The sequence below is a fragment of the Drosophila ananassae genome, chromosome XL (genome assembly GCF_017639315.1).
Source record: "Drosophila ananassae strain 14024-0371.13 chromosome XL, ASM1763931v2, whole genome shotgun sequence".
NCBI lineage: Eukaryota > Metazoa > Arthropoda > Insecta > Diptera > Drosophilidae > Drosophila > Drosophila ananassae.
Window position 1 is genome coordinate 17,092,250 of NC_057931.1, and position 17,725 is coordinate 17,109,974.

Consider the following 17,725-nt stretch of genomic DNA (forward strand, 5'->3'; position numbering starts at 1 on the left):
TAGATTAGATAATGAAGATAATGAAAGTTCTACTTATGGTCCGTTTACACTGGAGCCACGCGAAGTAGACAGCTTTAAGAGAGTCCTACTTGTGGTCCGTTTTACATAGGATCATTCGAAGTAGGTTGGTTTTAAGTGCCGTACCTTGACACTGAGTAACGAACCGATCTACTCTATATTCGCAAATGTCTTTATTTCAGAAGAACAATTCTTATATAAGATGCTAAAATATACATAAACTAAGTGTAGGGAAGGTTAATGTTATGGACGTATTCCCCCAATGTTAATGCCAATGTCACCAGCCAATGTCACCTGAGTGTGCTGACTCTGATTGCTTGTTCATGCATTTCGGCTCAGCTAGTTGGCTTTGCTTGCTTCGGTCAGTCGGTCATTCTTCCCGCTAGTACTGCTGATTTCTGCTTCTGGCGCCGTCTAGTAGTGCTGGTTTATTAAATTGAATACTGTTTCATGCTTATTGCAAATTATTACTAGGTCTGCCAATAAGTTTGTGGGTCTGATTATTGTGTATTGTAACATGCTGTAATAGGTATTGGCACTAGATGCATTCTCCCCCCCATTGAGGTACTGAATAAAATAGATAAAATAGAAGAGGATCAAATGGGCCGAAATGGATCAAATGGTCCGAAATGGGTCGCACATGATCGGGACTCTAGCTTACTGGAGTTTATGGACGAATATCGTCGCACCCTCCGGTTACATCTCTCCGATGTCCACTTTTGGTACAGTGGCCGCATCATCCCTCGCCACGGTACTCTTGCTTCTATTGAGATGGAGGACTGCGAAATGATTATTATAAATTGAATTTTGTTTGAGTTTGGAGTTTTTTATATTAGTCGGAATTAAGAGAATCAGTTAGTATAGGAGCGAAGTGGGAGCGTAAGAAAACCTTATATTCGCTCTTGTGCTAATTTGTCCCGCTGGCCGCAATATATAAGCTAGGCTTTAGCTTAGAGAAAAAAAAAGTAAAGTGAATTATAACTTCGAATCGAGTGCAGGTTTTTTTATACCCTCGCAGAGGGTATTATAATGTTGATCAAAGGTGTGCAACGCAGTGAAGCAAACATCTCCGACCCTACAAAGTGTACATATTCTTGATCAGGATCACCTCCAGAGTCGATATAAGCATGTCCGTCTGTCTGTCTGTTTCTACGCAAACTAGTGTTTCAGTTTTAAAGCAATCGAGTTGAAACTTTCAATACATCCTTCATTTGGTTGTATATAAGTCGGAACGGCCGGGATCGGCCGACTATATCCTATAGCTGTCATACAACGATCGGAATTGGCATAACTTTGGTGTTTTTTAAGTTAGAAAGATGGGACTTGGTACATATTCTATTTTGGACAAAATAATCTGATTTCCCAAATTTCATAAACCGACGGCCGATATCGGCCGACTATATACGTTACGCTATATATCTAATAATATATATAATATAATATAAGATGCGTGGCGCCACCTAGCGGACTGCGACTGAACTGCAAGGGTATATCAACTTCGGCTCCGCCCGAAGTTGGCTTTCTTTTCTTGTTTTATATAAATTAGTAAGAATTAATTTTATTTAAAACTACTTTAACAAGTTGTTAAAAAACAACGAAGTTATGGCATTTTCGATCAATCAGTTATATGGCAGCTATAGGATATAGTCGACCGATCCCGGCCGTTCCGACTTATATACTGCCTGCAAAGGAAAAAAGGGATGTGTGAAAAGTTTCAACTTGATAGCTTTAAAACTGAGAGACTAGTTTGCGTAGAAACGGACAGACGGACAGACGGACATGCTCATATCGACTCAGGAGGTGATCCTGATCAAGAATATATATACTTTATAGGGTCGGAGATATCTCCTTCACTGCGTTGCACACTTTTGACCAAAATTATAAAACCCTCTGCAAGGGTATAAAAACAAATCGGTTTCTTGAGCACGCCACACGAGGTGACCTCCTGAAATGTGTTACTTTCTCCGGGCTATTAAATTCGCTGATATCCGACTCTGAGCGTCTCAGTGCGTCATCATTAACTTTTAAAGATTGTCGACTCGAGGTGGTCCATAAATCGTCGATGTTTTTAATGTAATCTACGTTAGTGGAAAGTTTTTGGGAGGACCTTCCTAAGTCAGAAATCCTCAAAATTTTCTTTAAAACCAAAGCTGATGTTGCCCTTTATTTCAGGAGTTCTAAAAGTTCATTTCTGGTTTTTTCTGGTGCAATGTTGTCAAAAATGATAAATAACTTCAAATAGCTATGGGGTTTTATAAGAAACATTCTATCTGGTGATGAATTCGTCTAGTGGGTTGGAATATAACTATCCTTCTTCCATCAGACAACGATACTACAGGTGAACCAACATGCGAGTAATCGTGGGTCGAGTTGTGTACTCTGATAGTTCAACTATTTTCTCTACGTAATGGCGGGTAGAAACAGGTCCCTGTACGGTCATGTCTCCGCAGTGGATGCTGGCGTGGATTCCTTTCTGAAAGAGGCCAATATGCCACTGTGATGGTAAAATTTCCAAGCGACGATACCGTGAAGCTGCTAGAGGGTAACGGTTACCGAATTAAATACAATAGATTCTCAGCTCTGGAGCTAAAGACAGACGTACACTCGGCGGACGTGGAGGAGTCTTCTGAAGGGCAGCTCCCTGTAGAGATGTCGGATGGGAAGGAAAACATCCTAGAGGGGTCGGAAGAAAGCCCATTTGTAAAGGCTCTGAAAGACTTTGACATAAGGAAGGACGTGCACTTAAGATTTGATGTGAAAAGCCTACCGGTTAAATTTTTGTTCTAATAATCTTTCTAATAAGCTCCATAATCTTTAAGCTACCCTGAACTAAAGTCCAGAACAAACATAAGTTCTATCGCCCACAGTTTCCGCGGTACATCTGAGAGAAGCAATTTAATAAATTTTACCATATATTGAATTATGTAGGCCGGGTAATGACGATGACCATCATTGTTTCACAAGTTCTATCGCCCACAGTTTCCGCGGTACATCTAAGAGAAGCAATTTAATATATTTTACCATATATTGAATTATGTCGGCCGGGTAATGGCGATGACCATCATTGTTTCTAGTACATATCATTTTTGAAATATATGTGTACCAAGTAAAATTAAAAAATGGTATCTAGCAGTTACCATATCTTTGGAATACTCATCCAAAGATGAAATCTTCGATTTTCTAACTATATTTTAGAGCTTCTTCAGAAGATAATGCCATGTTTCAATTCGAAAATAAAAGGAAAACTGGAACTTATTTTATTGAATTTATTATAGTTAGTTAAACAATGTTTTTTTTCAATTAAATATGAGATTTTAATCTCATATATCCAATGACATGGCTATCTAGAACTGTTTCCATGTTCAAAACAAATCTGTTGCATGTTCAGTAAAGTTTTACAGATTTTGTAGATAGCCAAAAAAAAAATCATACATAGGAAAATTTTTGGGAAAAAATCTTTTTTTTTTCATTCTTTTATCTTTTATTTGTTGGATCTTCTCTTATTAAGAGACTAACAACAATTTTAAAAATCTTAATCTAATACATAATTAGTTTATCTTTGTAAACATCTATACTATGAGGCCTCCGATGTCAACGGGCTGGAAGGTCATTTCTTCTTAATCGGGATTGTTGATTCACTTGGTTTAGCGATCTGGCTAGAGAATTTTGGTGCGTGGAGAGTTTCCTTTTGTATTTTTCCTGGAGTTGAGAAATTTCGACTTTGACGAGAGGTATACCTAGGTCTCTATGGATATCTTCATTGCGAATATGCCATGGAGCTCCTGTGATGGTTCTGAGCACTTTAGATTGTGCTCTTTGGATAACGTCTATATTGCTACTGCTTGCATTGCCCCAAAGTTCGGAGCCATACTTCCAGATAGGCTTTATGACTGAATTGTAGAGTAGTACTTTATATTCCAGTCGAAGTGGGGAACGAGGATTGATAAGCCAGTGTAGTCCTCTGGATTTATGTCTTAATTGGTCCCGTTTCGCTTCAATATGTTTTTTCCACGTAAGACGCCTGTGCAGGTGGACGCCGAGATATGTGACCTCATTCACAGAGGGGACTATGGTATTGTTTAGAGTTGGAGCGGGGCAGTTTTGTCTCTTGAGAGTAAAGGTAATGTGTTTAGATTTTTCACCGTTTATCTTTATACGCCAGCCCGCCATCCACTTTTCTATTGATGCAAGGTAAGAGGAGAGGCTTCTGGATGCCTCCAGCGGGCATTTAGATCTTTTTAGTATGGCTGTATAATCGGCAAATGTTGACATTGTTAGACGCTGGTCTGTTGGGATATCTGCTATATATAGAAGATATAGGGTGGGGCCGAGGACGCTTCCTTGGGGTACGCCCGCCTTAATTTCGAACTCTTCTGTTGTAAAGTTTTTTTTTTTACAGTGACCACTCGATTAAGCAGGTATGTTTTGAGCAGCTCATGACAGTTTTGTGGGAGTAATAGTTTTATTTTATACATAAGTCCTTGCAGCCAGACTCGGTCAAATGCCTGGGATATGTCCAGAAATATAGCAGAACAGTATTTTCGCTGCTCATAGGCGGTTCGAATATCAGATGTGATACGGTTCACCTGCTCTATGGTGCCATGCTTTTCTCAGAAGACAAATTGATGTTTAGGGATTATATTATTCGAAGTCATATGAGGCGTGATACGGAGCAGTAGAAGTTTCTCAAAAAGCTTTGATAAGCATGAAAGTAGACTTATTGGTCTATATGAAGAGGCCAAAGCTTTGTCTTTCCTTGGTTTCAGTATCATTATTATAATGGATTTTTTCCATTGTTGGGGGAAGTGGCCAAGCTTTGTAATAGAGTTAAATAGAATTTTTATATAATTGATAGCGCACGCAGGGAGCTCCATAATCATTTTCGGCGCAATGAGGTCATACCCTGGAGACTTATTTGGCTTGAGGTGCTCTTTGATGACCTTAGTGATTTCAGTTGTTTGAAATTCTATAGCTGGAATTGGATCTGGAATTGGTAGCTCTGGAAGAATGAAAGGAGAGGCTGCTTGATTTGGAGTAAAAACTTTACAAAGGTGACTAGCGAAGACGCTTGCTTTTTCTTTATCGCTGCGCGGCCAAGATTCATCTGGTTTTCGAAGGGGCATATCTGCTTCTATGGGCGTCTTTAAGTTAGGATGGGCTTTCCATAGAGGACACCTGGTACTTTTTGGGGAAAGCTGTTCTATGTATGATTTTTGAGCAAGTTCTTCTCTGCTCTGTAGGACCTTTGTGAGCCTTCGTGTCACTGTTTTTAGCCTTTCCTTTGAAGAAGGGGATCTGTGTGCCTGCCATTCACGGCGGAGCTGCCGATTTTCCCGGACTAGATTTTCTATATAGGAATTTGTGGCGGAGTGTGGAGGTTTTTCTGTGGTCGCAGGAGTCGAGAGCTTTGCTGCTGAGGTCATCATGTATTCCAGGTGGTTGACTGCATCTTGAATGTTCTTGCTAGTTAGTTGACGGTCTTATGTTTATGTGAAAGCTTATGTACTTTTTGTACCTAAGCCAATTTGTCCTTTTTGATGTGAGATAAATTTGATTATTTTGAAATTCGGCATGTTGAAATAGGTGAAGAAGGACAACTGAATGGTCAGACGATAGGTCATCCAAAGGTTCGGGTCGAATGATGCTTCGTGGAATTTTTCTAGTGATCGCAAAGTCAATTAGGTCTGGCTTCTTCCGTGGGTCCGCTGGCCAGTATGTAGGCTTTCCCGGTGTAAGAAAGTCTAGTTTATTTCCGGGCTGTATCAAAGCGTTGTATAGTTGTCTACCCTTTGGTTTGGTTAAGCGAGAACCCCAGTGAGGGTACTTGGCATTGTAGTCGCCGCCTGCTATAAAGCAATCGCCTAGTGTATCAAAGAATTGCATAAACTCCATATCAGATATGCAGAAACGTGGTGGGCAGTATATTGCAGCTAGGTTTAGATGACCTCCCACGGTCTGAATTCGTATTGAAGTTGACTGCAAGGAATTTGTAGCAACTCGTTGGAGGGAATGGTGCTTTATGCGCTGCTTTATGAGGATCCCAGTTCCTCCATGAGTCTTCCCATCTGGATGATTTGTTGCATAAAATATATATCTCGTCAGATAGAAGTTGTTTTTGTTCGTTAGATGAGTTTCAGAGAGGAGCATAATTATTATTAATGAGGAGCGATATTATTATCATCAAGAAATGTCTTAAGTTCATTTTTGCGTTTTAAAATGCCGTTAGCATTCCATAGACAGATTCTCAAATAAGCCATCTAATTTGATTTTTGTTTGACTAAAATCTCCATTAGTCGATTTTGGTTTCGCATGAGCTCCTGCATATTATTTTGCATTGTGACCATTAGACTTATAAGTGTGGACAACATTCCTTCGATACCCTTTATTTCGGGGGTTGCAGATTCTTGGCCTACTCTTTCCCTCGTAGTACCCGTAGGCGGAGGTGGATATCCTATAGTTTCAGGTTCCAGTGGTGCTGAACCTACACTATTTAGTAGTCCTGGCCATCGTAAAGCGCTAGCGAAAGAAACTCCAGGTGTAGTCAAAAATGCCGTGGTGGTTTGGTGGTTAGTGTGAGTGGCAAACGGACGTTGTTGTAAGGGTTTCTTTTGGTATTCATACGATTTTTAAGCTCTTTATAAACTGGGCATCCCTTGTAATTGGCAGTTTGATTTCCACCGCAGTTGCCACATTTTTTAGAGTTATGGTCGGTTTTATTTAAGGTACAGAAGGCAGTGTTATGGAGGCCGCCACAAGCCACACAGACTGCACGCAAGGTGCAGTACGACTTTGAGTGTCCATATTCTTGGCAGTTTGAACATTATAGAGGTTGGTTGCGCTTATGAGGTTCCTCTACCGTGATTCTTCTATGCAGAAGATACTGTAGTTTGTATATGGGATGAATCATATTTTTAGGAGTTGTTTTCGTTTCAGGTTGCAGCTCAACTTTGAACATAGGCTGGGGGACTTTTTGTCTGTTGATGATATTAATGGCTCCCTTAACTTTAAAACCTGCGCTTGAAAGGGCTTCGATGATTTCATTTATTGGTACCGACGATTCAATACCCTTTATGACCACTTGAAGGCCTTTGCTGCTCTTCAATTGGTAGGTGTAATATTTTGTCTGGTTGTCGTATAGGTATTTCGTGGCTAAGCAATGATTTTCCTCCGTGTAGACTTGGAGCTTGGTCTCCCGTATATTGCCCTTGGTCAGTGGCATTATATGAAAATTTTTATTTCCAATTAGCTTAGCAAAACAGTTTACCATATCGCTGCAGTTTTGATTACGTATGTAAATGGGTGGGGGCTTTTGCTTGGCTTTGGGAACTTCCGTATTCTCTTCTTATTACTGTCTTCGCTTAATATAGAAAATCTGTCTTGCCGTCTTGATTGTTGACTTTCATTGCTTTTGCAGCGTTAGCAGTTTTTTTCGGCTGAGGACTGAGCTTTCGTTTTACTTGGATATATCGGTCAATGCCAGTTTGGATTGTTGCCCCGGGGGGCTGAGAGACAGCTACCGATGTTGCTGTTGTGGTTGATGTACACGATGTGGTAATCGATGTAGTAGTGCTCGTTGTAGCCAAATATAACGGAGTTGATAGACCAGAGGGTGATAGTGCTGGTGAGGTGCACTGCGCACTCCAGGTTACTGCACTGCTTGTACCTGGGATAGCGGGAGAGCATGATCTTGCACGCTCTTTGTTTGCGACGAATGAGAAATTGGCATTGGAAGATCGTCTACGCTCTGTTTCTGGGACAGAGAGCTTACTTTCGTTCATGTTTTTGTTGTTTATGTTAGGTAGTGCAGGCAGAGGGGCCGCTCTTATTTCTTTAAATGAATGTGCACAAGCTGTTGGTTTAATTTGTCGTGATGGCATTTCAATTTTTGAATTTAATAAATTTTGATTTTGTGTTAGTTATTGGACACTATAAGCTCGAGACTTATGTGTGTCCAGAAGCGTCCTTTCGCGATTTCTAGAGCACACCACTTCTTTTGCTTTTTCACTGAGTTTTCTTGTATTTGCATAGAAAAAATCATAGAAGCATAAAAATAAATGCATACATTTTGGGATTAAAATTCCAAAGATATGGTAACTGCCAGATGCCAGTCTTATTCTTTGAAACTTCGAACGCAATTACACAGCCTCATAATTCAATATATGGTACACTATTTGTGGGTGAGGGAACCTGGACTTTGATTCATGGGAGCCTAAAGGTTAGGGAGCCGGTAAAATGTTGCGTGGAGAAAAAAAAATTGGAAACTGTCTGTGTTATTTGGCAAAAAAAAATGGATTTGAATTTTAATCTTTAATTATATCCCAAAAATACAATATTTTATTAAATTATTTTATTATAAGAAATCTATGTTTTAGCTCGCTGCGAACAAACGGACAATCGACTGAGCCATAAGGAAACATTGAGTGTCCCTATTTTAATTGGTCGCACATTTTAGTCTGTCTGATAAATTAATGTATTTTGTATTATATATAATATTTTAAAGAGATTATAATTCTTTTGAATTTGAATGATATATTTTCTTATGAATTTTCTTGCGTTATGTTCACTCAATATAATGTGTTGTTACGGATGTAGAAATTTTCAAAGTAGTTTTGGTATATGAAAATTTATATTCAAAAACTTGAATCGGTGCATATCTAATTTTAATAGTTCTTTTCATGTGTTAAATAGAAATAAAATTTATATTATTATGAAACAATCTTGTTATAAAAAAAATGATTCTTTTCCCCTGGTCCAAAAACGATCAAAATAATCTTAATCAATTTACATATGTACATATAAAATATTTTCGATAATAAATTAATTATCGACGCCAGAAATTATTATTGAACAGTTAGAAAATGAAAATAGTTTAAAAATGTTCATGAAGCTTGATGAGGATGTCGATGAAACAAGTGTCAAATATTCATGAAAAAGACCCAATGAGTAACCTAGTTAATGTTAGCAACATAAAAGAATATCTTGATTATACTGAAAGTGATGCGTCCTATCCATTATTTCGCGTAGATCGACTCTATAGTGGTGAACTGATCCAGTGTTTGACGTGTAAATTTCAAGTCAAAAGTAATTCCTTTAGTGATATATACGCACATTACACTCATTTCCAGAATTGCGAAAGTTCTGGCACTATACATTTTTATAAGTGCCTATATTGGCGTGACGTTCATTTTTATGTACGATCAGCTTAGAGAAACCCAGACATTTTTCACTTTTGTACACCCATAGGAAAAACTAATTAAACCAAAATATGGATATAAGAAATGAAAATTTGGACCTTCTAGAGTGTGATCGAAATTCTAATAACTCTGAGGAATCCGAGTACTTCAAGAATATTAATCTGGGATCGCAAGAAATGGTTTCAGAATCTCAAGCTACCAGTGAATTATCTGAAATGGTTTCAATAAACATTGAAAATTATTCCGAACCTCTTCAATACTCTATAGAACATACAAAATCCTCGAACACAAATGCTTCAGATCAGTTTATAACAAAGAAAGATTTAAAAAGTACTAATGCTGGATCATGTAATTCTAATTATGGGTTTGGCAAACGGTGGTCAAAGTCGGAAGATGTCTTACTTAAATCTTTAGTTGAGGAGCATGGAGAAAATTGGGAGATTATAGCACCAAACTTTAAAGATAGACTCGAACAACAGGTACAGCAGCGTTGGGCCAAAGTTTTAAATCCGGAGCTTATAAAAGGTCCATGGACTCGTGACGAAGACGAAAAAGTTATTGAACTTGTACGAAGCTTTGGACCCAAAAAATGGACCTTGATAGCGAGATATCTTAATGGGCGTATTGGAAAACAATGTCGTGAAAGATGGCACAACCATCTGAATCCGAATATTAAAAAATCAGCATGGACTGAGAAGGAGGACCAAATTATCTATCAAGCTCACACTCAACTTGGAAATCAATGGGCAAAAATAGCAAAATTGCTGCCGGGACGTACGGATAATGCTATAAAAAATCATTGGAACTCAACAATGCGTCGAAAATATGATGCGGACCGTAGGTCTAATAATTCCTCAGAAAATGACTTAAGGAGTTCAAGAACCCATCTTATTACTTTAATCAAATCTGGTGGCATCAGTAAAGTACAATCTCATTTTCAGCAGAAAAAAAATGCTGAAGATTTATCTGACAATAAATCAAATTTAAAATCTGAAGATAGTAAGACCTTATTAAATTTCATTAAACAAAAATCTGGCCTAACTGAACCACATAGTAGGATTCTGTCGAGCGCTAATCGAGGAAAACTGCCACTTCCCCGCCATACTCCCAACATACTAAAACGTTCCCGGATAAACATTCCTGGACCAGAACTTCATACATTGGGTGTGAACTGCAAAAATGATAATACACCAATAAAGTTATTACCGTTCTCCCCTAGCCATTTTCTTAAATCCCCATGTCTGACAACTTTTGAAGATATGAATATTTGTGCTAGCACTCCAGTAATTAAGATTTATAATGGATGTGGTAAAGAGGTCAAGAAAGAATTGGGGAGCCCTTCCATTCAATCGCCTCTTAAGGGTAAGTATATTAAAATACATATATAAGAGCTCAAAATATGACGGGCCGACAAAATATAACTTATTTTTGCTCAACGAACCATTCCAACTTTTCCATAACCTTTGCTCTACTGAACCATGATCATAACCCAAGTACATAGGTTCCAGAAAGCTAAGGGTACGAAACTAAGAGTATTTCATCTACCAAATGAAAAAATAGCATATCTAAGAAAATACATGCTTCAAATTTTATACGGCATTCAATTTGGGATGGCCGATCCTATAACACGTTGTGGATCGGCTCAGTTGAATATAAATAAATCACTGAAAGTCCCTTCCTTCTTATATAAAAATATATACGTTATGTAAAGTTATTTCTGATCAATCAGTTATATGGTAGCTATTGAATATAGCCGCCCGATCTTGGACTTTCCGGCTTGTATACTACGTGGAAAGGAATGAAGGATGCTTTAAGAAAAGGGGGAAGTCAGACAGATGGTCATGCTTATATTGACTCAGGAGGTGATACTGATCAAAAATCCACACATACATGGTACATGATCATATTAATAGGAACTATTTAAAACTCGTTAATTTGAAGTAGTTTTTATCAAAACCAAGCGTTTAATATACTTTTTTGTTTTGGTCCATTTTAATGTCAATGTACAGTAAGCTACTCTGTGACAAAAATGTGACTTAGGAATCTCACCGTATATCAGATATTTTACTGAATTTTTGAGGCATTATATTTAGATTGCTGAAAATGTATGTGCCAGTATGTATTGTGCCAGTTTCTTTTAAATATAAAGGAAATTATGTTTATAATGGTGATTTATTGGCTTTATCACTAAATATATCAACAAAGCCTTATTGTCTTTTAGATTTCATAAACTAGTTCAAGAATATGATGAGCCAAAGGAAACAAAAAAGTTTGTATTTCAATTTTTGAGGACCCACAAATAGACTTTAATTAGTGTTAGAATCACAAAAATGCCATAGATAACTTGTGTGGAGGTGTAAAAAAGAAATTAAAAATGTTTCCATTTTCGAATAATGTCGGGTGTCTTGAACTTGTTGTAATTAAAGCCTATTACACAGTTCATAAATTTATGTTAATAATAGAAATATTAAAAATGATGGTGCATACACATAATAATAAACGGACAATTAAAAAGTTTAATTAAAACAAAAAAAAAGTAAAGCTAACAACAGGCGGAGCCGAAGTTACTCTTACAGTTAGGTAGAAGCTTACATTTTTATGTACACTACTGGCCAAAATAATAAGTAAACGCCCATAAGATTTCTTCTACGTCTCGTAAATCTTTTTTTAGTACCGTAACGAACCAATTCTAATTTCTTTTACTTTTTTGGCTTAATGTTGATTATAAAAATAGTTACCAAAAGAATATTTCATAAAATTTATAGAATTTATTGTCGATTAAACCTAAAAAACATAAAAAAGGGTTGGTAAAAAAATAAGTACAGAAATTCTACAAAGCCTCTAATTTAAAAAAAAAAAAAAACATTTTCTCAATCCTCTTTTTTTTTTTTTATTAATCGTATGCTAATACCGAGTATATCCCCTTTAATTTCTATAACTTTTGTTTTCCGTTTCGGCATGCTGGGCATTTAATTTACTGCACGTCTCCAAAGGACTCTCGTACCTTGTCTTCTCTTCGAATTGCAGCAATTCTTCATTATTTTGAAATGTGTTTGTGCCAATTCGACGTTAAAGCTCTCCCCATAGGTTTTCTATAGGGTTTAAGTCTGCAGTTTGACTTGGCCACATAATGTCCACCTTGTTTTCGGTGAACCAAGCCTTGTCCAGCTTTGATGTGTGTTTTGGGTCGTTGTCCTGTAGAAAGACCCATCTCAAGGGCATGTCTTCCTCAGCATATGGCAGCATTATGTTAGACAATATATTTTTATACCCAAATCGGGTCATAGTATCGGTAATCCGATGAATTGGGCCAACTCCGTGCCTAGAAAAACACCCCCAAATCATAATGTCTTCGCTTCCGTGTTTAACGGTCTATTTCGAGTACCGGGCGTCGAACTCTTTGCCTTTGGGTCGTCGTACATTGTTTCTGGAGTCGTTACCAAAAAGATTTGTTTTTGTTTCGTCGCTCCATAGGACATTATTCCACTTTTTGGAACCCTCTGGTCCAGATCATGCCAAATGATTTTGGGCTAACTGTTTCCTCATTTTTAAATCATTCCCTCGAAGGAGAGGAACTTTTCTGGCTATGCGTTCTTGTAAGCCAGCATTAGTAACTCTACGACGAACTGATCTAGACTATATTTCATGGTCAATATGAGCAGCAATGGACTTGGGAGACATTAAGGGATCCTTCTTTGCAAGACTTAGGAGTCGGGTGTCCGTCGTTTGACAGGATATCTTCTTCCGACCTCGAGTTTCGATTTGAACCTTGACTTCTTAAGTCTTTTAGCGATTTCCCGAAGACTTTATCCTTCCTTTTGCAAAATTAAAGCAATTTTTCTTTTTTTTGTAGTACAATACTTTTTTTTGCCCAACTATAGAATTTTAAATATACTAGCAAATAATAAAAACCAACATATCTTAACCCGAATCTAGCTTTAATCCTTTAAAATTTATCTAATACACAGGTATATACACTTATTATTTTGGCCAGACCAAAATCGCCCACTCAGAAGAAAATAAAACCATATTTCATTCTTGTTTTAGAAATTGTGTAACATTATAACTTATCAATATAAAAAAATTGACGGGTGTGCATTGCATGAAAATGGAGTTATATCGAAATAAATAAACACTATATCTGTGTACTTATTATTTTGGCCAGTAGTGTATTTATCGGATCGTATATATTTGGCCGATCCTTATGAGAATTTCACCGTCAAATCAATTTTTTTAATAAAAATGTTGGAAGCAGTCCAAAGAACTTCATATAGCATTTCCGATTGTGCCAGCTATAAAATATAGTCAGGGCCGATCCCGGCCGTTCCGACTTCCATACAAGGTGCGTTTCAAAGTAAACCGGACTTTTTGAATCTAGCGCCCTCTAGAGGCGGCATCTATATGTCAACTGGTGCGTTAGAATCTTGTATCCGTTATCGACTTCCATTAAAAATTGCATGACATTTCATCTATTGGAAGTGAGGTTATTGCGTTTTAAGTGTCAGAAAGTTTTTGTCATCGGTACGAAAATGAGCTTTGAACAAAGAGCCAACATTAAATTTTGTTTTAAAATTGGTAAAACTTTTACCGAAACGTTTCAATTGATGAAACAAGTTTATGGCGATGATTGCCTATCCCGTAGCAGTGGTTTCAAAGTTTTCGAAGTGGTCGTGACGAATTCGTGAATTCATAAAAAATCACCCGAAATTATCATTGAAATTAATGAAAATAGAATTGAAAATCTCCAAAACATCGGTTTATCGCATTTTGACCGAACATTTGGGCTTACAAAAGGTGTGTGCACGGTTTTTACCGCAAAAATTGACTGACGTCCAAAAATTCCTCAGAATTCAACATTCGATTTAAGAGGAAAAAAAAGACCCGAACTTCCTTTACAAGATTGTGACTGGTGACGAAACGTGGTGTTTTCAATATAGAATTTGTTCCACCCGGCCAAAACGTTAATGCGGTATTCTACCTTGGAGTTTTGAAGCGTTTGGTGCGCCGTATTTGACGTGTTTGTTGCACGATAATGCGCCGTCTTTGACCAAAAATCACATTTTAAGCATCAACCACTCCCCGTATTCACCTGATATGGCACCGCGCGACTTCTACCTTTTCGCATTGCCGATGCATTTGCATTTGCCGATGAAAAGAAAGCGTTATGTAGACGTAGAGGTCATTCAAAAGGCTTGAACCGGCATACTGGCGGCCATACCGGGCAACGAGCTAAACCACTCGTTCGACATGATTTTGGACCGTGCAAAAAGCTGTATTAAAGCAGAAGGAGACTATGTTGAATAAAAGGAATTGATTTTGCCGAAAAAAATATTTGTTCCTTCTTTTTTTGTAAAGTCCTGTTTACTTTGGAACGCCCCTTGTATATACTGCCTGCGATCTATACGGCCATTCCGATTTATACTTATAATACCCTCTGCAAGGGTATAAAAATTATTGAAAAAAGTTTTAAATTGTTTTCGTAGAAACAAATAAAGTGAACTTATTATTAAGGCTATAGGATAATGTCATTAGTAATGTGTAATGCATATAATACTAATTAATATCCTGTCTTTTATTAAATTATTTAATATGAATAAAAACAAGAAAGGAAAGCTAACTTCGGGCGGAGCCGAAGTTAATATACCCTTGCAGTTCAGTCGCAGTCCGCTAGGTGGCGCCACGCATCTTATATTATTAGATATATAGCGGATCGTATATAGTTGGCCGATCCTTATGAAATTTGGCAAATCGAATTATTTTGCCAAAAGAGGAATCCATTGAAACTCCCATCCTTATAACTTGAAAAACAACAAAGTTAAAGCATTTCCGATCAATCAGTTATATGACAGCTATAGAATAGACGGCCGATCCTTATGAAATTTTGCAGATTATGTAAGTTGGCCCAAATTAGAATGCACAGAAAGTCCCATCATTCTAACTTGAAAAACGCCGAAGTTATAGCATTTCCGATCAATCAGTTATATGGCAGCTATAGGATATAGTCGGCCGATCCTTATTAAATTCGACAAATCAGATTGTTTTTCCCAAAATAGAATCTGTACCAAATCCCATCTTTCTAACTTAAAAAACACCAAAGTTATGCCAATTTCGATCGTTCTATGACAGCTAGAGGATATAGTCGGCCGATCCTTATGAAATTTTGTACACAAGATATTTTGGTCAAATATAACATGTGTGGAAAGTCCCAACCCTCTAACCTAAAAAACACCAAAGTTATGGCATTTCCGATCAATCAGTTATATGGCAGCTATAGGATATAGTCGACCGATCCCGGCCGTTCCGACTTACCTACTGCCTGCAAAGAAAAGAAGGATGTGTGCAAAGTTTCAACTCGATAGCTTTAAAAGTGAGAGACTAGTTTGCGTAGAAACGGACAGACGGACAAACGGACATGCTCATATCGACTCAGGAGGTGATCCTGATCAAGAATATATATACTTTATAGGGTCAGAGATGTCTCTTTCACTGCGTTGCACACTTTTGACCAAAATTATAATACCCTCTGCAAGGGTATAATTGTATATTTTTTTTTAACAAATAGTACCCTATAATAAGGCCAAATTTTATCTTTAATATTATAAATTAAATGGCCTTTTTATTATTTAAAAGTTTCAGTAGGGTGAGCGTATGTACATATAATATTAAATTATGTATTAACATAATCATGTGTGTATAGAGTCGCACATGTTTTCTTCAGTGCGTTGCAGTGTAAGAATATTATTAGGAACAATTAACACATAAAATTATAATGAATGTACGTAGTTACTTCGTTAAAGTGGCTCCAATCCGTATCTCGTACAAATATCAAATACACATAACAACATTTTTTTGTGAATATATTGTAAGCAAAATCAATCTTAGCACCAATTATAGCGCGTTTGATACGCTATAAGTTTCGTTATTTGTAAAAATTAAATAAAAAGGGTGCTACTGAATGTTTTCGGAAGTGTTCTTCCACTTAAATTTCGCTTCAATTTCACTTTAGACCTAAAAAAAAACCCCTCCTGCTTTGATTTCAAATACACCGATAATATTGCCGTTTGTTCTAAAATCAGTAATAAAAATTCACTTCACTTTATGTTATATTCCATTGATCTAGGAGTGTTCGCTTTAAAATAAAACTGCGTTTAAAAAAAATAAAAAATTGCATGGACTTAATTGGTAAAATGTGCATTTTTGTAAATCACTAGAAGGCAAAATGTGTCAGAGTTTTGAAGCTGATTTTCAAATTCATCCTCCCTCTTCAATGTGGTGGTTTCTGTTCGTTTGTCTGTTTCTGTGAAAACTGGTTTTTCAATCTTAACCTTCGACAATCAAATTTGCTTAGAGATAGAAAATATCAAACATATCGTGTTTTTGATTTTAGAGCTTCTTGAAAGAGTCCATCAATTCCTATAAGGAGATCGATCGGCTACATCCAATATAAATTAACGAACGTATAACTGATGGTGTATATAAGCTTCGGGTCCGCTCGATGTTAACTATTTTTTCTCATCAGATTAAAACATATCCATTTTATAATCATAGGAACACTTGGACCAAGAACCCCAACGCCATTTAAGAATGCGCTTGCAGCTATAGGCAAAAAACGACACGGTCGACGGTATGAACCGTCTAGTCCGTCAAGTCTAGTGGAAGATCTTGCTGAAATTATCAATGAAGAAGAACAACTAAACCATTCAAAAACTTCACAAAAAAACAACAATATTAATCAAAACACAAAGCACAATGTATTGCTCAATGTAGAAAAAAACCTAAGATCACGGTCTCCACATCTTACGCGTGCAAGGAAGTCTTTACTTTCAACTTGGACTACCAACCAAATTTCCAATGTGGTATACGGCAAAAAAATACAACCCTTTGAAGCAGAAACTCCAAGTAAGATTCTAACATCTCCAAGCAACATTATGAAAGACCCCCTATGTAGTGAGCAAGATTTACCGTTCGATGAAGGCAGAAAAGAAAACAGACCATACTATAAGCCTCGGGGCCTATCAAGTGACAACATCATTGATCCGAAATGGGCTCAAGTAGCTTGTGGAAAAACCAAAGATCAGCTGTTTATGGAAGAGCAAGCATATGCGTGTCTTAAAAATTTTTCTTGTTTGCCACGTTCTCTGAAATTTGAAAAACACAAGTGTAACTATATTTTGAATGAACAGTTTTTGCAAATGTGAAAGATTTATAACTTTTATTTGAATATGTATTGTATATAATTAATAATTCACTATGCATATATAATAAACGAAAGCCCAATAAAAATACGAGTTATAAGAGTATTCTGAAAATTTGTGTCTTCTTATTTTAAATATACTTCTTTAAAGAATTTTGTAAATTTATATAATATATTATATACTACATTTTATTATCTATATATGTACATCTAACATTTAAGAATTAAATGATAACCGACCAAAATTGATTTAGATTCTCTAATTAGATCAAATAAAAACAAGAAAGGAAAGCTAACTTCGGGCGGAGCCGATGTTTAT

General features: G+C 36.9%; 1 protein-coding gene across 1 annotated transcript; it reads left to right on the forward strand.

The window, feature by feature from the left end:
* The first annotated feature begins 8,827 nt into the window (after nt 1-8,827).
* LOC6502717 (myb protein) lies at nt 8,828-17,521 on the forward strand. The gene is made up of 2 exons (XM_001963619.4): nt 8,828-10,574; nt 16,761-17,521. Exons 1-2 carry the CDS (start codon nt 9,284-9,286, stop codon nt 17,408-17,410), a joined length of 1,941 nt encoding a protein of 646 aa, XP_001963655.1. The 5' UTR covers nt 8,828-9,283; the 3' UTR covers nt 17,411-17,521.
* Nucleotides 17,522-17,725: the final 204 nt, after the last annotated feature.